The sequence below is a fragment of the Pseudorca crassidens genome, chromosome 3 (genome assembly GCF_039906515.1).
Source record: "Pseudorca crassidens isolate mPseCra1 chromosome 3, mPseCra1.hap1, whole genome shotgun sequence".
NCBI lineage: Eukaryota > Metazoa > Chordata > Mammalia > Artiodactyla > Delphinidae > Pseudorca > Pseudorca crassidens.
The window spans coordinates 29,648,086-29,674,600 of NC_090298.1; the positions used below are offsets into that span (position 1 = coordinate 29,648,086).

The 26,515-nt window shown below is 39.0% G+C and overlaps 1 protein-coding gene across 1 annotated transcript in view; it reads left to right on the plus strand.

Moving 5' to 3' along the window:
* Positions 1 to 26,515, plus strand: part of SPEF2 (sperm flagellar 2) — a 171,036-nt gene that overhangs the window by 44,951 nt on the left and 99,570 nt on the right. Inside the window, 6 exon segments of the mRNA XM_067730508.1 lie at positions 3,046 to 3,214; positions 18,109 to 18,328; positions 20,183 to 20,331; positions 21,795 to 21,855; positions 23,210 to 23,271; positions 25,195 to 25,298. Coding sequence (XP_067586609.1) covers positions 3,046 to 3,214; positions 18,109 to 18,328; positions 20,183 to 20,331; positions 21,795 to 21,855; positions 23,210 to 23,271; positions 25,195 to 25,298 — 765 coding nt within the window.

Below are 26,515 nucleotides of genomic sequence, written 5' to 3' on the forward strand. Positions count from 1 at the left end.
ACCATGTGGAGAGCCAGAACTGCTACCTTCTCCTGCAGTAACAAGGATGCCCTCCCCTCAGGTGGTGAGGAAGGCCACGTGACGACTTCTGTCCACACCTGCCAGTAACACGATGGCCCCTTCTCTTTCCTTGTCTGAGCAACGGCAGAAAAAAACAGCTAGAACAGAAGGTTTATGCAAGATTCAGAGTCTTGCAACATAATCCACAAGTGTGCAGACTTCAACAACAACTCATGCATCATACCGACAACCAGGGAGAGCTCAAACTGAATGTAAAAACTGAGTGTATAAAATTAAAGTTCTAGAGGTATTGGTATCATAAACTTTTAAGGGAGCTTTTATTAATACTTTGAAATTTTAAGTGTCTAAAAAGACACTATATAGATGCTTATATATGGGTTGAATCGTGTCCCCCCAGAAAGATATGTTAAAGTTGTAATCCCCCATACCTCAGAGTGTAACCTTATTTGGAAATAGTCATTACTGATAGATTAGTTAAGATAAGGTCATACTTGTGTAGGATGGGACCTTAATTAAATATGACTGGTGTCCTTATAAGACATAGAGAGGAGGGCTTCCCTGGTGACGCAGTGATTGGGGGTCCGCCTGCCGATGCAGGGGACGCGGGTTCGTGGCCCGGTCCGGGGGGGTGCCGCATGCCGCAGAGCGGCTGGGCCTGTGAGCCATGGCCCAGTTGAGGACCTCCTGTGTGTATTGAGTTTGACTAATATAATATTTCACAGACTCATATATAGTCTGCCTTTTATTACTCTATAAATCCTGCTTCGTGAAAATTAATATTGAGAATATATTGGTCATATGAAGCCATTTTTATTTTAATGAAAAAATACAAAAAATTTTAAAGTTCCAGAGGTATTGGTACCCTAAACTTTGAAGGGGTCTTTTACTTTGAAATTATAAGTGTCTTTTACTTGCAACTGAATACAATGATTACACGTATATGTTAAGATCTTTTTAGTCTACACTACTAACAGTCGAGATAAACTCACATTATTCTCTCTATGTACTTCCCTAAACAAGATGTTATCAATATATATTTCTTTCTAAAGCACAGGGATATTCTTGGTATCAGACTACTTATATGAACTAACTTTTGTTAAGACTGCTCCTTAATAAAGTAATTGATATTCAGATAATAGAATATTAATTCAGTAATTGCAACATTAAGTTTTGGACAATATATGTTGTTAATCATTTACTTCACCATAGGAGCCAATGCCATTTCAATAATTCTGATGTTAGAATTTTTCTATGTGGGACTTCCCTGGTGGTGCAGTGGTTAAGAATCTGACTTCCAGTGCAGGGGATACAGGTTCGAACCCTGGTCAGGGAGGATCCCACGTGCCACGGAGCAACTAAGCCCGTGTGCCACAACTACTGAGCCTGTGCTCTAGAGCCTGTGCTCTGTAACAAGCGAAGCTGCCACAGTGATAAGCCCACTCACCACAACGAAGAGTAGCCCCCGCTCACTGCAACTAGAGAAAGCCCGCGTGCGGCAACGAAGACCCAGACCCAATGCAACCAAAAATAAACAAATAAACAAACAAAAAAAAACCAGAAAAGAAAACAAAGAGGGCTTTATTTTTTAAAAAAGAATTTTTCTATGCCTAAGCTATTAATTTCTAAACTTCATATCTCTATAATCTTTAACAAATATCAATATTTTATTAATGGAAAACAATGATTATATTTGAAGTTCACATTTAATTGAAATACTACTTTATTATTGTGGAGAAACATACATAACATAAAATTTAGCATTTTAACCGTTTTTAAGTGGTTTTCAACCATTTATGAGTTCGCTGGCATTAGGTAGAGTCACACTGCTGTGCACCCATCTCCACCATCCACCTCCAGAACTTTTTCATCATCCCAAACTGAAGTGCTGTACCCATTAAATACAATAATAACTCCCCATTCCCCTTCCCTCCAGCCCTGCTAACCTCTGTTCTACTTTCTGTCTCTATGAATTTTTCTCTTTTAGGGTCCTCATGTAAGTGGAATCATACAATATTTGTCCTTTTGTGTCTGGCTTATTTCATTTAGTATAATGTCTTCAAGGTTTATCCATGTTGTAGCATATATCAGAATGAAATACAACTTTTTAAGTTGCAATTTCAAGCTTTAGTACCACTATTTTTAGAGAAATGCATCTGAATCATGTCAGGCTCTTTCCTTCCTTTGCACATTTTGTTCCTCTTGGAACTACTTTCCCATCATTCTGTCCTGATTACCAAGTCATTCATCTGACTTAAATAGAAAAAGTACTGAAAAATAATTGCACAGGTTACCAAACGTGCAATGACAATAAGACTACCACAACATTAGATTTTTTTTCTGTTACAAGTTATTTGCAAATATGTAAACCAACTGTCATCTTAAAGAGGCCTTGGAAAGTATTCAGTCTGTTCATTTTGCATAGGAGGACACTGATATTGGAGCATTTAACTGATTTCCAAAGCTTGCACAGCCATTTAGTATCACAGCCAGAAATCAAAGAACGTAAGTTTTGTGATAGTCGTCAGTATTGTCTTGTTTTGTTTTGTTTTTTGGGTTTTTTTTTGCGGTACGCGGGCCTCTCACTGTGTGGCCTCTCCCATTGCGGAGCACAGGCTCCGGACGCGCAGGCTCAGCGGCCACGGCTCACGGGCCCAGCCACTCCGCGGCATGTGGGATCTTCCCGAACCGGGGCACAAACCCGTGTCCCCTGCATCGGCAGGCGGACTCTCAACCACTGCACCACCAGGGAAGCCCAGTCGTCAGTATTTTTAGATATATTGTGCTTTCAGTGCACAATCAAAGAAAATTCGAAGAACCAATGTGTTTAGGTAACATTTATTCATTCAAACCTACTAAGTTTCAGCCATTTTACTGGCTATTAGAAATGTCATAGTAAGAGGAACCTCTGGCCTCAAATAGCAGATCCTGGTGAACGAACATGGTAATAGAAAGACTAAGATTTAAGATGTGTATTTGATTAACCATTGATTCCTCTCGACCTTTTTTTCTTCTTTTTTGCTGTAGCCTGATTCCATATAAGTTGATGCATGATTGGAAGGAACTGTTTTTTAATGGAAAGCCCATATATGAGCAAGCGTCTCTTAAGCATCTACCAGCTAAGCTCTCTGCAGAACAGCTTATAGAACTGGAGAAAAGGGACTTGCTAGATAACAAAGATTATGAAGACTATAAGGTACCTACTGATGTGGAATAATTAAAGAGAATGCAACATAATAAATAGTGTTGCTTTAGCATTAATTTTGTGACATTATTTCTTTTCATCTCTACTAATGAAACTGGGCATTTTATGTTTACATTTTCCCTTGGTTTAATTTGTATTTATAGTACTAACTTTTAAATACCTAACCTATGCATAATCTATTATCTGTTACTTCCAGTAATACTAGAGGGTGGCCTGAAAAAAAATTACACATAATACAATAGGTAGATTTCAGAATTTTAAGGTTTTTCATTATTCATTAGCAATTTTCTTTGTGTGAGCTGTCTACCTTTGCTTCAAAACCCCTGATTAAATGTATTTTTCTAGTAATTTATCTAAATAGCATATTGTTCTCGGAGGAAATGGAAGAAGAGGAGGTCTGAGTTTTCCAAGTAGTATAGATGAAAACAAAATTTTATTCAATGAGTTTTTAAAAAGTATGGGGTGCCAACTGTGCTTCTTAGAAGAGCTGCTGAAAAGCCTTTGGGGTAAACAGGCCAAGGTCCCATTATTGGCACTGCCAACTGCTAACTGTGAGACCTTATGTGGCCAGTCCCTTAAGTGCTAAGAGTCTCGGTTTCATGATATATGAAATGGGGATAATAATATGATTACCTTATTTTGTTGTTGTGAAACTTATTTAAGGTAATATGTGTTAAACACTTAATCAAGTGCACTGAGTGTTGGATGCAAATAATACGTACCAGTTTCTTTCCTCACCACCCTGTCCTCCCTACCCCACTTCATCTCACTTTTAGTGGGAAACATGTGAAATGAATGGCTATGGGTTAGAAGTTCTGGGTAGATCATCAGCAATGGGGTGAAGAATGAGGCTTTTAATTATTAGAAATATTATTGAATGAGTTTCAGAAGAGTAGTAAATTCAACATGAAAAAAAAGAAAAAATTGGACTTCCCTGGTGGCGCAGTGGTTAAGAATCTGCCTGCCAATGCAGGGGACATGGGTTTGAGCCCTGGTCTGGGAAGATCCCACATGCCATGGAGCAACCAAGCCTGTGTACCACAACTACTGAGCCTGTGCTCTAGAGTCCGCAAGCCACAACTACTGAACCTACGTGCCACAACTACTGAAGCCCACGCGCCTAGAGCCCATGCTCTGCAACAAGAGAAGCCACCGCAATGAGAAGCCCACGCACCGCAATGAAGAGTATCCCCCACTCACCGCAACTAGAGAAAACCCACGCGCAGCAACGAAGACCCAATGCAGCCAAAAATAAATTAATTAATTAAAAAAAAAAAAAAGAAAAGATGATTTGACCCTATCATTTGCTGGTATTTAGCAAATACTCAATGTTTGCTGAAAGGATTCATGAATAAAATGAATGAATGACAATGAACAGGGCAAAGTGTAAAATATCACTAATATGTAATATTGAAGAAGACAAGCTTATTTTAAAAAAGAAGGAAAGAAAATGAGATTATGAGAAACTAAACGTACACCATATTTTAATTGGATGAATCTATATTTAGATCATTATAATAATTATTATTTATTAAGGATTGGCCAGAACCTTACGGGATATATGTGCATATTTATTTTGCATGTTCGTAGAATATTCTAGATCTAGCATGTCAACCTAAAGTTCAACGCTACATAATAAAATGCTTTGACAGTGTCAGACTATGTGAAGGTATTTCTTTGCATTGTAAATTCAAAAGTCATTTTACTTGACAGATTTTGCTGATTCATGAAATATTTATTTCTGAGTTATTTCTTAACCAGCTCTATCTTGTTGCTTTCATAAATCAGGAGACCTGGTAGTCTGGAGCTTAGCAAAGATTTGTCTTTTTAACTATTTTCTTGTTTGGGAAATTGTTACCACAGGAACATGCTTGTCTCACCCACATCCTGAAGCAGCCGGTACGTTTCTTTTGCAAGAAATTATAAACATTTTTTTAGGAGTACGTGGACGTCTGGTAATGCAGTTTATTTTGTTTATGGCCTTTGCTGTTGTCCTAGAAGTGAATATTACCTTAGGATTTCTGATATGTGTTTATATGCTGTGTTCATTTTGACTACATGATGGAAAATATACCACATACAGGTGTTAGCATATACTGTAAACTATCCTATTATCATTCCCTATTATTAGAGCTTTTGTCTCTTCAGATACTTGTTAAATGTTTTGCATTTAAGTAAAAAATAAATGTTTCAACTTGAAAAATACATTATCTGGCTTAAATAGTCTTTCACAACAGGCAGAGGATCAACACATCTGGCTTAATAAACGTGGAACAGTTTTAGCAAAGTGCTAACTTTGCTCAGGATTTTTAATCCGTCAATCAAACACGTAGCTTAGAAATTGATCTTCAAAAAGTTTACATTCTTAGCATATTTTATTAATGCCTATACCCACCATCAGTGTAGAACTGATGCTTTCTGGTTTTGAGATCATACTTTTAAAGCTCTGTTAGAGTAAGCTATCATGTTTAAAAATTTTAAATATCACACCTAGAAACTGGCATAAAAACAAAATTTTGCTTATGTCCATGTCATATATCTGTCAATAATGTAACATTATTTCCTAATCATCATACTCTTTTTATAGACTGGCTACATGTGAGAGAGCTGTAGCCCAGGAATGGTGTGGCCAAAAATATCATTTATCTCTCCTAAGAAGGAGGCAGAAACAGCATCATGGAGCAGCCAAACCCTACTGGGATTCCCAGCCAACCGCCATAGGATAACAAGGAGTTGTTTAATAGAGAGTGGGGAGGAGTCCCGAAATGCTATGGACCACCGGCAGCAGGCTAAGCCAGGAGCCCAGCTGCTCCAGTTCAGCTAACAGCATACCCCCCACATAGCAGGCACTGGTTCTCAGTTATGCAGTGGACTCCTCCTGGTAAACCCCAGACTCCCCCAAATGCAAATCCTTTCCATGATTCTTCCTGGCAAATGACTCACAATTCCATAGTATTTTATTTTAACATAAGTTGCTTATTAGCAGTTATCTACTGAATGAGTTTGAGATACTAAAATGGGGTGTTCATAAACTAAAATTAGCTCATGGCCACGGTTTCCTGCTGGTGCAGATTTTTCTAAGAAGTCCATGCCACGAAGCACTTGGCAATTTGCAGGGCTCTACTGCGCATGCTCACGAACAGGTTGTAGTTGGAATTCCTACAATTTGGAGGAAGGATGTTTTGTGTCCAGCACATCATCCGTGTTGTCTGAAGCTGGTCATAGTTTTTAATTGCTGTTATTTTTGTTTTTAATGAAAATTACTTCTGAAGTTAATGATCACTTGAGTTTGCTGTGGTTGTTGGGCTAACCCTACAGTGTGTGTTGAAATGCACGTTTTTATCAGCCACACTTTTGGCTTATGATTTTCCCTTAACTAGACTTTAAGATGTAATTGTACATGTTATGGTTTAACATTCATACTCTTGTCACTACAGCAGATGTATACCTACCCATCCCCAAATTTACTTATAGAATGACATTTATCATCACGAGGTCTTTTTCCACTGAGGAATAAGAATGTGGGGCTAAATGCACCATTGGGTAGTTTGTCTTCCTATGTAGGTCTCATCTGACTTGTTTGACCTGAAGGCACTATCCAGATACTATCTTCTTCTTCCTCTCCAATCCCAGCCTTTGGCGTTGATCCAGTGGCTTTGTAGATTTGACTTCTGACAGTGGACTCTCCAGCCTAGCTCTTGCCTTGCTCCCTGGCTTCCCAATGAATGACCCAAATTTTCATGGTTTAGTATTTAATCAGTTCCCTGTGGGCAGAATATCAGTTTGAAGCCTGTATCACTCAAGTGATATCACTGGATAACTGACCCAAGCACAGTGATAGATTTTAGTAGATGAGTCTTAAGGTCATGTGAATAGATCATCTTATTTTTTTTGTGGCTGTTATCGTTGTTGTTTTTGTTGTGTGTGTGTGTTTAAAGATACCCATTGTATTAGCTCAAGCTACCATAAGAAAATACTGTAGACTGGGTGGCTTCAACAATAGGAATTTATTTCTCACAGTTCTAGGAAATCCAAGATCAAGGTCCCAGCTGATTTGGTTCCCCAGTGAGGACTCTATTCCTGAATTACAAATGGCCACCTTCTTGTCATGTCCTCACATAGAGAGGAAAGAAAGAGAACTTTGATCTCTCTTCTTCTTCTTAAAAGGACACTAATCCTGTCATGGGGCCTCCCCCCTCATAACCTCATCTAAACCTAACTACCTCCCAAAGGCCCCACCTCCAAATACCATCACAGTGGGGGTTAGGGCCTCAATAAATGACTTTTGGAGAGACACAATTCAGTCTATGACATATGTGCTTATTCAGGACACATAAAATGTCGCAAAGTGCAAACTTACTACTCAGGCAAGGAACCCCTAATTTCAAATGAATTTTTTTTTCATGGCCTCTTTTGTGCCCTGCTAAGAAATCTTAATGACTTACTTTTTGACTGTGAATTTATGATGGTTATATCTTTTATTTTCAGATATGCAGGAATATATGTGACTGTTAAGTAGGTGGAGTAAACACTTGCTTACATGAAGGGAGTTGAGATTTTCCGTCAGGCCATTCTGCTTTAAAACTCCTGCCTGCCATTGTACCTGATGGCCCACATTATCATGTGGGCTAAAGACATGGATGGAGACATCAGAGGCATCTGCTAAAATACAAACATTTTCCAAGATAGGTAACAAAACCATTATCAGCCTCCAAAATAGGGGCTAAGAAAGAAGTTTGATACTGAAAGGAATGTTTCCAGGTTCGTCCTATGCATTCATTGCTGTAATTTTCCTCTCCCTTTGATTACATTTTTGACTCAGGCTCTCACTAAATTTCTCCTCTAATGGTAAGGCTTTCTCAGGTTAGACCTCATTGTGTGTCTGTGTCTTGGTGGAATCACCATTATGCCCTACAATACTGATTAATGGTTATCAAGCATAGTGATACTAACTCACAAAGCAAAATGTCACTATATTAGTCTTCAAAGGGAGCTATAGTTGCCCCAGGCCTAAGGGTGTCTTCTAACTGTTGTGGGCCAAGGACTTCGGATGGCTGGAGTAGGCTTGGCAGAGGTCTGGGGCTGTGTCTATCGGGTATGTGTCTTGTGTAATAGAAGGGAAGCCTGGGTCATGGGAAGGGTATTTGGCTTCAAATTACTAGAATTGAAGACAAGCTGAGTTCATTAGAAAACCATGGTAGGAATAGTTGAATTAAGGTGTCAGGTTCAAGGCGTTAGACCAGAATTGAGAAATGGTTTGCAGAGTTAAAGAACTGGCACCCAGATAGAAGTGGAATGGAAAGACGAGTGAGAAGGACATAGCCAACGAGAAGATCCCTGGGTGACTGATATGAATGAGACTAGAGTAAACGTTCACCACTCATCTTTGCTTGCTCTAGATCACATAGAATAGGGAGAATCTAATTCTCTCCCAGGCTCCCTCTCATCCGGGACCAGGCAAGACAGAGAGTGGTCAAGTCTTCCCTGGGTTTCCTGCCACAAGGTTCATCCTTCACCTACTTGGACAACTGTGGAAGCCAGCTTCTATACCTCAAGTCCAGCTTCTCTTCAATCAATTGCTCAGACTTCCCATCTAGTGTTTTAGAGCTAGCTCTGGGGATCTGAACACTAAAGCTATGTCTTGGCAGATAAATATGGCAAGAATACGTTGGGGTTGGTAACCACAAGAAACTTGAATGGATCCAAGAAAGTCTTTGAATTTTGGTGTTGGGCAGATGTGTTGGGCTGAGAACCGGAGAAACTCCCATCCAGAAGACCCCGTACCCTACCACTCCTGTCCAGTACCCAGAGAGTCTGTCAGCCATATTCTTTAGCACATTGGCCCTAGAGTAGTCTTTCATATATTGGTCAATGTCATTTCTAAGCTGTTTTGGGGTGCTCTACACCTCTTTGAGGTATCAATCTTAGCAGTGAAACAAAGAAAATAGAGAGAGTGACAGTGGTCATTATTATGAGAGAGGGTATTCTGTGTGGAAAAATGTGTGAATTTTGCAGTGACAAGATAGTTAGACCAAGGCACAGTGTCTCCATGCTTTGTGACATTTGAGAAATTTTAACCAAGCCTATCTGACTGTCCTTGGCTGGGCAGTGGCAACAGATAGGTGAATTTGGATGTAGAAGTCTCTGGAAAAGTTCTTTCTGTGGTCCACAAGACCACAGAAATTAGTAAAAAAGTGATCTTGAGGAAGACTACCACCTCCCTGATGATGAACAGAGCGTAGTTTGAGCATCTAAGGAATGAGATTACTGTTTTCATAAGGATGGCCACTACCACCAGAATTGTCTATGGCACAAGGAGAGATGTGATATAAAGTCCAGTGTGATGCTGTCCCAAGGGCACTAGGGCATCAGGAGAAATTCAGTAGCCTTAGTCTTAATTTGTTGTAGATCCAGGCAATTCTGCTTTGAAAAGCACTGGGCTAGCTGCACAGCTGCTGCAGCTCCCAGTGTGCCATGATCAATGCCTTGGAGGGCCATGTGGCATTCCAGGACAGAGAATGGAACCAGGAGTAGGAGCCCGTCATTTGGGGGCAAGTAAGCTACTCTTCCACATGATCTCAGTGGGTCGCTTTGTGTGTGTCGAATCAGAGTGCTAAGCAGAAGCCCCTTCCCACTGTTTGCATCTGATTTGTCCTTGAATTTCAGCAGCACTGAAATGTAAGTTTTCAGGACAGAGGATCTGTCAGAGTGGCTTAGTCTCAGTTACCCCTGGTAATCAAACCTGTAAGACAAAGTATCAGCCCAGTGATTCTAGCTGGCTGGCTTACAAGTAATCAGTAGCTCGGAGGTTTGGAAAAAGAAGCCTGCCATTGCTCACAACAGCTGAGCTTTCTGAACTTCTGGACTTGTTAGAAGCTAGAGTTACTGGATTGCATAGGGAGGTGCCAGGCTCCCTCAAGTGTGGGCCTGTAGGCTTTGACAGTGATCTTTGTCACATTCTAACTAACTGACCATGGCCAATTTGAATTTCCCTCCAAAAATAACCACAAGGTAGACGGAGTCTGTTGTCCTGGGTCTTCTTTTGTGACAGACTAGAATTAAATATGTCTGTTCCCATAGTATTCAATCAGGGCAGACTGGGGAAGGCTACTGCTGGGACAGAAGTGAGCAAGCTGCTGAATGAAAGCCATTATTGGACTAGGACCGTTCTTCAGCTTTCCTGATGAGAATTAACCATGGGATCAACCTATAGAAAGGCACTGGCTACTCACAATGCTGCTTCTAGCCCGAACAGTCTTCAGCTGAGCACAGCAGGTGAAGTAGTGATAACATCTGCCTTTCCCTCGTTACCATGGGCGACGCTTGCACTTCCTGGCCATAGATAAGATGTGGTCCACACTCAGCACTCTAGTGCAGAGGCATGTCTCCTCTCTGCAGATGCACCTACCGTGCCAATGTCAGTGAGAACTGAACATCACCATGCCCCCGCCTTCTCTGGAAGCTGAAGGCCAAACTGTCTGGCAGGAAGGTGTGGCCAGGCAGCTGACCATACTCTGACCTGACTGGAGGTCAGGCGACTTGGAAAGGCTGCCAAACTCACTCAGCAGGGCCAGCTCATCTTTTCAAGTTTTTCTGAGGGTTTCTTGGAAATGGGTCCTGATAGAGAGCCCGTTCCATGACAATTCTTTTATAAGAGGTCAGGATTGAGTTACATATCAGCTAACTCCCCATCCTCCTTTCCTCTTTGTCAGAGGCAGTAGAGGGCAGCATCCATCTTTCCATCAATCTTGCCAATCTTTGATAGGAACCTGCCTATCAAACAGGTCCCACACAGTGGTCAAGAAGCCCTGTAGGGCTGCCAGGTTACGTGAGCTGAACTCCCCATCAGGCAAGATATCCAACCATCCTTTCTTCTTCTCCTGAGAACCATGGATAATTGTGAGGAATTTTAACAGCTGAATTACAAATTTAAGCAGTTCCTCCAGATTCTCTCAGGGTTTTTAGGTGGTTGGAGGACAGAGAGCCTGGGAAGAGAAGGCAAAGAACAGACGCTCCAAAAGCTACAAAGTTTTACCTCAGTACTTCCCTGGGAAGTTTGGTTTTTTCCTGAGTGCCAAATTCCCCAAGCACAGTAACTGGAATAGAGCCACTAGACTTTCCATGTTGCCATAATAATAGATGTGCTTCTATATCTGATTCCTTCTGGTAGGAGACAGGACAGACCCCAACAAAATGTCAACCATGAGAGCTAGTGCCAGGGGTTGGGTTGTTAGAGCTGGAACAAAGGTGGTCAAGATAATTTACCTGAAGTAGCCAGAAATGGGAAGAGGCAGAGGTGGGATCAAGCCAAGTCCTTTGAGCAAGTCAATGATCAAAGCTGAGCCTGGGTAAGAAACAGACTAGAAAGTGGAAACGAAGCCAGCAGGTTGGAAACTAGGCAGTACTGGAACAGGCCAGGACTCAGATGAAAGGCTGGGAAGTTAAGTAAGGAGGCCCTGGGCAATTGCTACAAAAAGAGCTGGAGTTTTTGCAGCTTATTTTTATTATCTGCCAGGCATGTGGTACACCTTTGGGTCAACGTAGTTTAGGAGACCCAGGACAAATATCCAGTTAGGGATATGAAAGTAACCAGGTCATAAGAGCTTGCCATAGAGCAGACCTTACCTATCCATTCACCCAGCCTGCTCCTTACCCCCTCTGGACCCTGTTAAAATCTCTGGCAGAACTTCTTACAAGTCCCAATTAATAAATTATTTATAATTTAGTACATTTTAACTGATATGTTTTCTGCTGCCATAAAAAAGGATGGCTTGATTTAATAGAGAAGCTCTTTCAAAATCATACTACAAGCTGTTACTTCTAGAAAATGCTTCCAGGGTTAGCTAATTTCATACATAGTGTGTGGATTCTTGCCTACTTCCATCTGTGAGGATGACACTTTCTGATCTTGTTCCTAGATTTTAGGTTGGGTTGTGCCTATCTTATTTGGAGAACTAAGTCATCTTTGTATTTAATCAAAATTAATAAAATGCAATATCCATGTGTTTACTCATTTATTCTGTTCACATATATTGAGCCTATACGGCTAATTGATTCATTCATTCAGTCAGTCAATAAATACTGAACACCTATTATGTTCCAGCACTGTTCTGGCAACTAGGGATATAAAGTTGATTAAGATAGAGATCCTTCCCTCTTGGTGCTCACAATTTAGTGGGGATGAGAGAAAAACCATTTCAGAGTATGATATTAAGTATGGATAAACACGGAGGTTATGAGGGGGCCCATTAGAAGGGATGAGTTTCAACTGAATTGTGAGATATGAGTAGATGTCAGTTGGTTTAAAGGTATTAACTCAAAACTGACCTAATCCTATGAACTGTGAGCTTATACTTGTACTCTCTCCCTGTCTTTGTATTTTCTCCATGATTTCATTTAATTTCAAGCATGTAGAGAAAGCTAAGCTCAGGAAGTATTTTCGATGTCCTAACTAAGAGTCACCTGCCTCGTCAGAATTTTTCAGTAACTGCTAAAGATATCACCTTGAGAATGTCCAAAAAACTTTAAAGAGAAATATGTAGATTTTCCAGTGAATTTAAATATTATAAGTGGACAATTGGGCAAATGTACCTGGTTAAGACATTTCCTGCCCAAGGCATTTGGTCTTGAGTTAACAAATCCCCTCATCTCCCACTCACAAAAACTTTTCCTTTGGATACAATTTAGCTATTAGTTGGTCTGTTTTCCAACAGGCCTGAAAATTTTATTTCATTTTGAGTAATAAAAATAATTGGTAATAGTTTTTAGAGACTTACATTATGAAAAACTTTTAAAAACAGGAATTGTACAAAGAACTATTTTCTAAGATACTATAAAATAAGCAAGCTAAACTAAGATCTAAATCACACAAAATAAGATCTAAAAATATGACCTGGATCTTTAATTATTACCAATTATGAGAAATTTCACTGAGAATTGTATTATTATGTTAAAAATGTATTTGATAAGTAAATATCTACTCTGTACCTCTCTGGTTTGAGTCATCGTTAGTATAAAGTTAAACATTTACTCTTCCTATTTGCAAATATCTAAGAGATGAATCCAAGGTGGTACTTAAAGACATGAAATCAGAGCTGAGGATTCCTGATGTCTTGTCGAATAAAAGATCCTTTATTTTTTATTTTTCAAACAATGGATTGAGACTAGATTATGAAATTAACTTATGGATCACTACCATTATTTATTTTAAAAAATGAAAACACAACAAAATAAGAGAAATACAATGCAACGCAATATAATAGAAAATAAAGCACATTACCAGGTAGTAAGGATGAGCATTTCATAAAACTTTTTCTTTTCTGTTCTATATATACCTGTATACAAATACTAGGTAACAATGCAAAAATGTATTTTTTATGGAAGGACCTGGTTAAAAAAAAATGTCTTAGAAGATGCAGTACAAGTGGAAATTGTGCAACAAGAGAAGCTGGGCAGGTTGAAGTACCCTCACAGCGGTTCAGACCAATAAATAATGGAGACATCGGGTGAAGTGGTTGACCCAGAAGCCTTGAATGGCTAGAGAGAAGTCCGTCATGATGAATATAAGTATAATGTCCCCTGGGACTCGAGGATTGACGATAGCTACAACAACCCCTGAGGCTGCTACTACAAGCCTTAGTTGTATTTCAGGTATCACGAAGGGTCATCTCTTCCTCACTGCCTGCAGAGTGGTGTGCCAAGAGAAAGCCAGCCATGGGAAAAGCAGAATTAAGGTAGCTCCAATGTCTTGGTAAGCTGTACTCTAAAAGGGGCATAGCCTTGATCTGTGGAGTTGCTACCTGTGTTGTTTCTTGAAGTCGGTTTATCAGAAGCTTTCACCCTAAGTCCTTTGGCCATTGCGTCAATATAATCTGTCTATTGTTGGGTTTTTTCATCTGTAGGTAAGAAGATTGCATTTCAGGAAAGCTCAAGGAAACTAGCAGGTGTCAAAAACAGTGTGTTTTATCCCCTAGGAGGTTCTTTCTCTGTCTTAGGAGAAAAGGCATTTGTCCTGTTTTTCCAAATGCATCAGTAATTGAATAGTGAAACACTTAGAGCCTACCAAACTGGGAATATCTGGGGTACTTCAGGCCATGCAGGTGTTGATAAATTCTAGCAATCTATGAGGACAAACACTGGATCGTGTGTGTACTTTCAAATTAGTACCACCACTCTTCAAAAGCCACATTTGAATATCACTGCTAAATATCACTGGCATAGCCCAATGTTTTTTATTGAATGTTGTGCTAGTGACACTCAGACTTTATGGACTAGTGAATATCTCCCAAGGCCCAGATTCTGTTTATGTAAGTTGGTCAAAGTGAACCACATCTCCCCCTCTTTAAAGGGTAGATCAGAAAGCTGTATTTCCAATTTGAATCTTTAGAAGTGGCAAGAAATGAGAATGAGATGCATTTGCTTTGGTCCAGGGATAATCATGTGCAGGGAAATAATCAGAATCTGTTGCAAAAACCACGCAGCTCCACCAGCATCATTATCCAACCACTTGGGCAATGTTACAGGCAAGGAGGAATCTAGTGGACTGAACACGTGGACAATGTTAGGCTTGCCCTTGAAGTGCGCACTTCAGCCCACATTCAAGCACATTGATTCCGAGCTGATGCTGTCTGTAAATACTCATGATGCTCTTAGCCATGATTACTAACAAGAGGACCAAGGGTACTGACACATTAGGCCACAGGAAACAAAAAGGATTTGACAGGGTGGAAGTAACCAGAGTGGGAAGTCTGGGTAACCATGCGGTACCTACAACAGAATACAAGGAAGCATGTGAGTGTATTGGATCCAGCTTGGAAAACAGTGTTAGGCCCATGTAGTCTGTGAAGATGGGAAGAATAGGTGGATACCGTGGTCTCAAGGGTTCAGGATTCAGTCTCCAGAAAATTCAGTGTAGGTAAATTAATAAAAAACAGTACTGGTGAACAGGTTGTGACCAAAGGCAGAGGCTGTTTACTCTCTGTTGTATTTCATGACCTCTGTGTGTAGGTAGACAAGAATTCACAAAGACAGGTGGACTGTAGGTGATGGTGGACCTTATACCTTCTCAAAAATGCATACAGATGATATTTATGCAGGTACAATAAAAATATTAATATTAAAATAAAGAGATAATAATTATTTGTTATATATGCATGACAGTTATAGTAATCAAGGGCAAGTATCATGGAGCACATCTACACAGAAAATGTGTCTTAGTAAACTAATAGTTTGTACCAGGTGATACTTACCTGGTGTTGCCCACTCTGGGCATCGAAGTCTTGAAACTAATAGCCAGATGTCAATTTATAATAATACCTGAAGGAATAAGAATTATATACTTTATTTTATAATTTTATTTAATTTTATCATATAATTAATGTAATTATATACAACAAACATATAAACTAATGATCTGGTAAAAATTTCTGGTTCCCTGACCTCCTTTTCCCTCATCATGTTCTTGTTCCAACCTGACATGTTTCCCTTTACTTATCCTTTATCTTTAGTCATATTAGGAATTTCACAACTGTATCTTTAAGGTCATGCTGTAAAACGTGTTCTACCAAATCCTCTATTTGTCCATCTCCACTGGTCAGGCTTCAGTCCTTTCCCCCACCTCAGCATTCAGTGCTCTTCACAGTCAACATTCTATCCCATTGTGTTTGTCCACATTCTACAACTAATCAGGGATAGAATAGGGTTTTCTTCTGACCCCTTTGTGAGGAAGCGCGCCTTTCTGATTGTGGCACAAGCTGGATGTGGCTTCTCTTTGGGCAGAAATGTGACTGCTGTCACCCCTCCTTCAGGGCACTACTATGTGCCTGCAGCAGCAGCCTGAGAATTTCTAGTTAAGCATTTAAAGTCAGTGGTCACATAGGCTACTTACCCAAGCCTTTCACTCAATCTTTACAACAACCCTGTGAGATAGATATTATTATCATACAAAGATGAGGGAATTGACAAGGGTGCAAAACAAGTTAAGTAGGAGAACTATTATGGGAACCCAGGTCATCTGATTTAAGTCCTTCAGAATGAATTAAATGACTGCATAGCACAAAAATCATTAGAACATTCAAAACTTTCCACTTAAACTTGACCTTGGACTTATAGCCTTTATAATTTTAAAATAGCACAGTTTCTCTGGTTTCCATTTTTTATTTGGTTATTTTCTGATTGCCACATTACATAGAATAATTATCACTTGTCTAGTTAGAAGTATAAATGATTCCAATGAATGAAAGCAGAAACAAGTAATAAATCATAATAATCAATAATTATGCAAATCAATTCAGTATTTACCTAATTTTGAATAATGCATGTAATTATTATGCACAGAGTTGTTAGAAAAACCAAAGATATTAAACTAAAACAAAATAAACGTTATAAATAAAGGGTAGTTTGTATAGAAGTGACAAATATATGTATATACTAATAAATTCTACCAATTTAAAAGAAAAACCTATTATGAATACTTCTTTATTTTTTTGTTTCAAAAAGTATTTCTTTATCTCTTGTGTTTTCATATCATAAATTCAGGCACCAAACCAGATAATACCAGTTGTAAAATAATCTAATTTTTTGTCTGCTAATGTGACATATAAATCTCACTAGGTACTAAATTCTTACACACACTTAGATTTGTTTCTAGAATTTATATTTTTGTGCACTGAACACCCTGTTTCTGCAAATCTTTCTTTTCATTACTTTGTTCTTAATAAGTGCTTTAATATCTGGTTAGGCAACACTCCCATATTACTTTTCTTTTTCAGTTTTTAAGTGAATGTTTTTATCTGTTACAATTCTTTTTCTGCTTCAACTTTAGAACCATTTTGGATATCATCCTGAAGGAAAACAAAAATGACACTTTTGTTTCATTTCATTAAGTCAGATTAATTTGGAGAAGAATTAAATGGCTTATAATATTGGACCTTCTTGACTTTCCCTTTATTCAAGTCATTTTTCTTACACTCCTCAGTAGAAATATGAGGCTGTTTATATATAGGCTCTCTCTTTATTTCTTGTCAATTCCAATGATTTTTGTCAAAGTTTCTAACTGCAAGCAAAAAAGTTGACTTATGCTGAGTAAGCAGAAAACACATTCAAAATATGTTGGGTAGTTTAGTGAACCAGTAGGTAGATTCAAGAACCAGGCTCAAGGTTAAACTTCCAAGGAAAATGATCAGAACCATCACAGCAAGTTCTGATGAGAAAACTGTCACCACCACGGAGCACTAGAGGTTCAGGTTGCAGCAGCTACCTCTGCACCAGGAACTCAACTGCTACTTCTAGGAACACTGCTACTTTTTTTCTTTTTTTTTTTCTTAAATTTTGTTGAAGTATAGTTGATCTACAATGTTGTGTAAATTTCTGCTGTACAAAAAAGTGATTCAGTTATACATGTATATATATACATTCTTTTTCATATCCTTTTCCATTATTGTTTATTACAGGATATTGAATATATTTCCCTGTGCTATACAGTAGGACCTTGTTGTTAATCCATCCAATATGCTTAGTACTTGCATAGGGTAGCCGGATAACTCTTACTGTCTTTTATCTCTCTACTGATAATATCAATTTAAGTGTCTTATGCTCAGCTTGCCTTACAATTTGTTTCAACTCAATATGCCTACTTTCATAAACTGTTAAGTATTTTAGAGGCTTGTTTTTTTTTTTTACTTTAATATGGGAAGCTCATTTTTCACTGTCTAATATGAAAGTAATATTCATGTTATTACTCATTTATGTAATGTAATTATTTAAAGTATTGATTCACTTTTGTTTGCTATAATTTGTATTTACTTTCAATTTTCATATTTCCTACATACTTAAATTCCACTTTTAAGAATATTTCTGTTTTGTTTGTTTCATTATTATTTTTGCAGAACATGGTTGGAGAATGGGCCTTACCAGAAGAAATGGTTGATAATTTACCACCCTCCAACAATTGCATATTGGGCCATGTGATTCACAGACTAATTGAAAGCTCTCTTCCTTCTCAAGTTGAATCAACAGTACCTGAGTTACCTTCATTTGTTATAAAAGGATGTGTGTTGGGGAAAACATTTAGTGGAAAAACTACTGCTCTAAAGTCTCTAGAGAAAAGTAAAATTTCTTTCTTGTTTGTGTTTTCTTCCTTTATTGGATTTTATTTGCAATGACTGTAGCTGCAAATGGCTATGTCTGTAGAAAACATACATGAGAATCTGCAAATATATTGGGAAATTCTGTCATCAAGAATTTTGTAATAAGGTGATCACATAATTTATTGTCCAAGTCAGACACTTTTAGGAGTAGAGAGTTATAAATTGGGACTGTCCCAGGGAAACCCGGATATATGAGCTTGCTATATAATTATGATGCACAGTATAAAGAGAAATAATGTCTTAAACTTTACTTAAATTTTCATCATAGATTTTACTTTACCAATAGATGAAGTAGGAAAGAAATAACTTGTCACAAATAGAAAAGAAACCATGACTTCCCTGGTGGCGCAGTGGTTAAGAATCCGCCTACCAATGCAGGGGACACGGGTTCTGTGGGAGCAACCAATCCCATGTGCCACAACTACTGAGCCTGCACTCTGGAGCCTGTGAGCCACAACCACTGAGCCCGCGAGCCACAACTACTGAAGTCCACACGCCTAGAGCCCATGCTCTGCAACAAGAGAAGCCACTGCAATGAGAAGCCCGGGAACCGCAAAGAAGCGTAGCCCCTGCTCGCCGCAACTAGAGAAAGCCCGCACGCAGCAACGAAGACCCTACACAGCCAAAAATAAATTAATTAATTAATTTAAAAAAAAGAAAGACAGGAAATCAACTTAAAATTATAAATGCTTTAATTCTTCACATTGATTGAGTTCTTTCCCTTTAATAAACTTTTGGCTTTTTATCTAGAAGTTCTTTCAGTTAGAAGTGAAATCATAGTTTTCCATCTATTTAATTAGTTTTTCTTCACTAATACTTACCTTTTACTGTTTTTACTGGAAAACTCAAATTTTTCACTGAGGCCAGTCTGTCTTGTAACAGTCCAAGGCAGAGAACAGTAAGTCATTATTGAGACGTTAAATAGACCTCTTTAAAAGGCAGCCTAACAAAAGCTCAGTGAGATGCCACTCCACAACCTGTAGGATGGGTATAATTTTTTAAAATTGGAAATAGAGTGTTGGTGAGGATATAGAGAAGTTGGAACTCTCATACATTGCTGGTGAGAATGTAAAATGGTGTAGCCACTATGGAAAGTAGTTGGTGATTCCTCATTAAGTTAAATAAAACATTACCATATGACCCCAGCAATTCCACCACTGGTATATACCCAAAAGGACTGAAAAGATGTGTTCAAAAAAAACCATATGCAGTGATGTTCATAGCAGCATTATTAATAATAGACAAAAGATGGAAACCATCCAAATGTTCATCACCTGCTGAACTGATAACAAGATGTGATATATCCATACAATGGAATATTATTCAGCCATAAAAGGAGTGAAGTACTCTATGTGCTATGGATAGACTTTGAAAACGTTATACTAAGTGAAAGAGTCGAACACAAAAGACCACATATTGTATGATTCCATGGATAAGAAACATCTAGAATATACCAATCCATAGACAGAAAGCAAATTAGTTGTTGGCAAGGGTAGGGAGACAGGGAGTGACTGCTTAATGGATACAGGGTTTCCTTTGGGGTAATGAAAATTTTCTGGAAAAAGGTAGTGGTGATGATTGGACAACATTGTAATGACCTAAATATCACCGAATTGCGTCTTTTAGAACAGTTAAAATGGTTCATTTTATGTTATGTGAATTTTACTGCCATAGTAAAAAAAGCAGCTTGATCCAAAAAACATTGCTGGGGCACCCTGAACAGTGTACTCTAAGGGTGAAGCCAGCACAGAAGAACAATGGTGTCAATTTCCTATTTGAAAAGTTATTAATAAAATTGTCTTTTGTATTTTAGGCTTTCCTATTCAGGTACTTTCTATTGACACTCTTGTCCAAGAAGCGATCCAAGCATTTCACAACAATGAGAAGATCAGCGGAGCCCTTCAGAAAGCGGCCGAAGAAAAGGCTCTACCAGTTAGGCAAGAGAGTAGTAAAGAAAACCAGGCAAGTGAGCGTTTAGTTTTCTTTTCTTCACCTCGTACATTAGAGATTTCCAACTGGATGGCATCTAAAGAGATCCTCTAGACCAGAGGTTGTCAGACTTTTCTGTAAAGGTCCAGAGGGTAAATATTTTAAGTTTTATGGGCCCAGAAGCAATATCGAGGATATTACATAGGTACTTATATAACGAGAGAAAATTTCAACTCCCCTCTCCACTCCCCACATACACACACACACATCAGTTTGCCTAGGTGGGCCATCCAGGGTGGTGGGCTGGCTTTGTGCCCAGTCACCATCAGCTGGAGACCTTCTCCTGAGGAAGGAGCCACCAGCTGGTAAAGCTGGTAAAGGGGTGGAGGGGCCCAATTGTGAGGGCTTGGAGAGGGGTGAGTGTTTTGGACAAGTTCACCACGTCACCAGCTCTCAGAATGGAAGTCCACTCCCGAGAGCCTGACAGTGGCCAACGGCAAGTCCCCATCTCGTACATGCAGCCTGATGCCAGTCCTGGGCAGCAGCCAAGGAGGGTGCTGGAGAGGAGCAGACAGAGGGTGAGGGTGTAAAAACAGCCAGTTGATTTTGGTCCAGGGACCATAGTTTGCAGACCTCTGATCTAGACTAATAGATCTCAGTTTTGACGGGTGGCTGGTAGGGGAAGGTCTCTTGCGGTTTACCTGCATTACCGTTTCCGTCAGTGTTGCATCTTGCTACATTATTACATAAAGATACTAGGGCAGGAATTAGGAGAATGTGCCCCCCCCAGCCCCCGAGAATCATGGTGTGGTCCAACCTGCTCATTTTAAAGGGAGACAGTAGAGACCCTAAGCGTGAGTTGATTTGCTTGGGGTCAGAGGCTTGTTGACGGCTAGGCTGTGATTGGAATCCCAGATTCTAGATCCAGTACTCTTTTCCCTGCCTTATCCTGTTTCTGAAATTGAATAAATTAGCAGAGAATCTAATCCAGGTCATTTGCATGAGCTGCAAAATAAATACCGTTTAAACGTGATTCTGGAAATAACTGGGGGAGTTTTTCTTCACGGTGGGCTGCCTCTTCTCTGTTGTGGTACTCTGTATTCTAATCAATACAGTGATAGATAATGTACATGTTTTTCCTTTATTTCCCTTTTGGCTATGACTGACACCTCTAAGATTGTTCTTTCTAAGGTGGTTTTCCACAAACTCTACGTCGTTCTCAGCTCCCATTATACTTTCAAAATGGAAGTTGCTTTATTTTACATAGAAATTGAAAGACAGATTATACCATGGGTTACTGTGTGTTTCTGTAAGTACAATTATCAAATTTTGTTTGCTTCCAGAACTCGCTGAGCTCTTCTTAATATCATTAATGTTTTAGATAAAATAGTCTATGTTTTTAAACCCTACTTATAGACATAAAATTAAGAATGTTATTAAAATATGACAATGTTAAAATCTCTCCATGTGTGCTCACATGTGTTTCCTCCCCAAAGGATCTGCAAAATGTATTTTCAGCTGAAGCATTACCAGAAACAGAAGATAAAAGCAGACTTAGTAAGTAAGATATCGAAACAAATCATCCATCATTTTCATGAGAGAGACAGATAGACAAACAGTAAGAGCACACGGATGTGAGCACAAACCAGCTTTCAGGGAAAGAAAGGGGAGACGGGGAGGGATGCATGGCTGTCTACATGATCACGTGACAGAGACAGCAAGATAAACCCAGACGTCCCTAACCACTGTCTACAGCTGGGGATAAGAGATGACAATTTCAAAGGAATCTTCTCACACCCCTTCAAGTAGTTGCTCAGTTTTGCTGTGGTTTTGAAAACAGTCAGGCTAAATCATCGTCAGTCTTCCTGGCTTTGCAGGGAGACAGTAGTTTATGGTTTCTTCTCACCCATGCAGCTGGGGGGAGGACTGCTGTGCTCTCTGCAAGCTGCTGCTTTGTTCACTGTGATGAGGAAGGCTGCAGCTCTGTCTCTTCCATCCACCTGAGCAGTGGTTCCTTAGATAAAGCTAGGTTTATTCCCAGCCTTCAGCAAAGCAAACAGAACCAAGCTTCCCAAACCCAATGAAAAGTTACCTCCCTTGGGATCTGGGCTTTAATCCTTCAGATCCTTGGTAGAACCATTGAAGGAAAACAATTTTAAATCTTTCTATTTGTGCTAGTAAGGCTTTGCCATATTCAATCATTGCCTCATATTCTAGCATAAAATCGGTTCTTTCTGTGTCATCACCACTCTTGCTATCACCCTTGAACAATGTGCACATTTATTATGAGCAGGCAACTCCGTTAGAGCAGTCAAGTTTCCCATCCTTTAAAAGAACATAACCTGTCCCTTGTTTCAGTTATTTGTTTCTTACAAGATAATCTTAATTGATGTTTTAAACTATCATAAGTATATTTTGTGACATATTCTATTACAGAAGTCCAGTAAATTATAAACAGACTCTGAAAACTTATTTTTTCCACTGAATTTAACTAAAAAAACCCTCTGACTTCTAGAGTTTTCCACTTTCAGAAGTGTTTGTTACCTATAACTTGATAATCCAGGAAAGTAAAAACATAACAAATTAACATCTTAATGACTTCTCTTGAGATCTTGGCTTGTTTTCCACAAAGAGAACCCAAACTATGTTCAAGTATTTCTAATGATATTGTTCTGAGTGAGCCATACTGGAAGGAAATAGCAAACACCAAACCACACAGTGGCCAGGACTTAATGTTGTGGAATGAAGGTAAACGCCATGCTGTGCTGATGCTTTTACTTCTTTCCTCTGAGGGTCTCAGGCATAGCTGAATCCAATAACCCACATGTCCAAAGCCATAGACGGTCAAATGTTGACATGGTTGTTAGCTGAAAATACCGGAGTATGTTCTTACCACTTTTTCTATTGCTAGGTACCAATACTAGAAAAACACCAAAAGCTAAAGAAGTCATAGCAAGTGATAGTTTCTCTGAAGTAAGTACTATAACCTAACTTTGGCTACTAGTGTATTGAAATGTGTTTTGACTCATAGCCTTTTCACAGCATTTTCATCTTCAAATGAAATGAAATAGCAATGTGCTCCTCTTTGGCTTAAAATAAATCTGATGGTGAAATTAGCTAAACCTGAATCTACTTGATATTTTTTATATTATTTGAATCTAAAGCAGTGGAAATTGCTTTCAGTTTTGCCAGGTAAGAAAGTAAACACATGCTTTTAAAAATTTTAGACTTATGCCAAATTTATATTTATGTATTTTTCTTTACCTCTTAATTTATGACTTTTATTTCCTTTCACAATTTCTTTACCTTTAAAGATTTTTTTTCCAGAATTTATCCTTAGACTTACTGTTGACTCTGCAGAATTTTTTATTAATCCCTGAAAAAAGGTTTACAACAATCTACAGGCTATTGCTTCTAATGCAAACTAATATTTCTATATATAGTATTGCTTTACTGTATATTGGAAACATTTTTGATCATCAAATAGAATGGTCAGATTAATCAAGTGGGATTTTATTAAATAAAATGAAAGTAAATAAATAAAAGTATATTTGATTACTTTTATTGTTTGTTTCATCAAGGAAACCAGTTTCATAATATTTTAGATTTCAAAACTGCTTAAAGATAGAAAAAGTTTTGGAAGAATATACAGCAACTTGTAAATGTGATGACCTATGGGGAGAGAAATGGGTTTAGAGAAAGTGATAAAGGGGGACTTATAATTTTTACTCTGTATATTTTAAATGTAAATTAGCAGAAAGACTAAGTATATTTTTATATTTACATTTATTGAGTTACAAATCCCCCAAATTCCATATTCAATTCAGTTCAAAGGGCATACTTTGTTCCATGCGTTGTTGTAAAGGGGGAGTGGGTATGTCAGTGAACCAAAAAGTCAGGGTTCCTGGACTTTATGGAGTTTACATTCTAAAACATGGAAAGAGATAATAAACCATGAACACACAAATAAATGAATTATATGAACCATTAGATGGTGATGATGCCATCAAAAAAGAAAAAGGAGGGTAAGGAGATCACCTTGAGAGACTGATATTTAAGCAGATTGAAAGAATCACCCACTGGATCTGGGGAACCATTTCAGGCTGCCAGAACAGCTGGATGACAGTCTTGAAGCAGAAAGGTGGTTGGCCAGCAAGGTGGGGGAAGAGAAAGGATGAGGTTAGAGAGATGAGTGGAAAGGGAGAAGAATCAGGCCAGCCAGAGCCTTATAGGCAGTGATGAGGACATTGGCAGTAAAGGAGGAGCCTTTGCAGGGTTTTCAGTAGAGACAGAGTATCATTTGACTCATAACATGTTCACTCTGGTGGCTGACTCTATTTCAGAATAGGCGCTAAGGGATGTTCCTGTGGATATGAAGTAGCTTAATTAGACTAGCCTTCCTACAGATAACAATATAAAGGCTGGACAAAATACAAAAGCTAATTATCTGAGGGCCTGAAGCAGGCAGCAAAAAAGCAAACAGCAAAAACCAGGCAGAAAATATATGGGATTTGACCATTGACAGAAGAAAACTTCAGTGGGCAAAAGCCAGGCGTATGCAAGTTACCCCAGAGGACATCCCGCATCTGCGTGCCGTGAGTGGTTAGAACTTGAGAAGAAAGCCCTCATCTCTTTGATTTAAGATATTAGAGAGTGAAGTTTGAGGATGCCAGAGCAGCTGGTAATTAAGGAGGAAGATCTTGGAAAGGAGGGAGTCAGAGGAGGAGCCCCGAAATCTGCATCTACATTTTCTTAAACGCTTGACTGATTCCAAAATTGTGCTAAACGATCACAAGTGTCTTCACCAGAGAACACGACCACTTAATTTTTTTCCCTCCAAATATTTGGAATCTGACTTTTAAGTTAGCTGTCCCCTACCATTGTTTATTTTCACAGCTCACTGTGCGCGCTCAGCTTGGTGCAAAATCAGAAAAGTTGCTGAAGAAAGGAAAGAGCATATCTGATCCATTGCTAGTCAGCATCGTGGTAAATGCTATTAAGTATGTATCACACTTTTCTCTTTTATATCTATTTAATATGTTCTTTATCAAATAGAGTTGTATAAAGAATAATACAGAAATATTTTTATGTTCAGCATCTAATGAATTTACCTAAGAAAACACAGCAAGATAAATTTTGTGATTTACATGTCTATATTTCAATCCCCCGCCCCACCCTTTACCAACCTTGACTTCATTCACCCAGATGTGAATTCAGGTTAAGTTCTATCCTGTGTGGGGAATTCAAGGAGAAATTAGATACTTGGGAAAGCCAAGGGATTTGGAGAAGAGAGACCCTAACGATGTGGTCACGGGCCAGTGTGTTTCCTCATTTTGTGTTTCCGGAGGAGGGAGTGACCCCTGCAACACAAAGGCTGGGCAGTGCAGGGTAGGAAGGCCATGAGAAAGTAGAGGTTGCACAGGCAAGGACTCACATATATGCATAGCACAGAGATGATGTGCAATAAGGGTAAAGAAAAAATTTAAGTAGGCTATAATATTGTAATTCCTCCTTTCTAAGGATAGAGGATTCTCCTCAGCCCTCCTTTACAATACAGAAAAGAGAGAAATTAAAAGAATCGATAGGTGCTCGGTTGATCCGTGCAATAAAGAAATGAGGCTGAACAGGCTGGAAAAAGGAATCAACAAGGCTCCTGTTGCAGGGTGTTGCAGAGCTTCGAGTGAGTGAGGGGTTTGGGGTAGCTCTGCTGCCTGAGAAACGTTAAGACTGAGAGATGTGAGAACAGGAGGTTTTGGAGAAGTTTTGCCAGGCATCTGGAATGGACTCCCCCTTTAGAGTTTTCTTAAGAGACCTCATTAAAGATTTAAGTTGCCTCTCAGTTGTGATGTATCTTGGACTGATTACTCTTTGAATGCAACACTGAAGAAACTGGGCTACAGTGATGCTATTCTCAAAGCTGCAAGGGATCTCATTCTAATAGTTGCCACATTTTTCAGTACTGGAATAAGCCATGGGAGTCCTTGTTCAAATAAAATTGTATATGAAAAGCATCAGCTGTAAAGCAGATCTTAGCTGTGGTTTCACTGGAGTGTCTACACCCCATCCCCAGAACTCCACTACCCTCCCACCACCACCACCACTACCGTCATCCCCTCTGCCCCTGAGGCACCGTTAGAGAACTGTCATCAGTTTGACATCCTTTCATTTAGTCCAAATGCGTCCTTTTTCAGTGAGGAAGGGAAGGCACGTGGCAGCT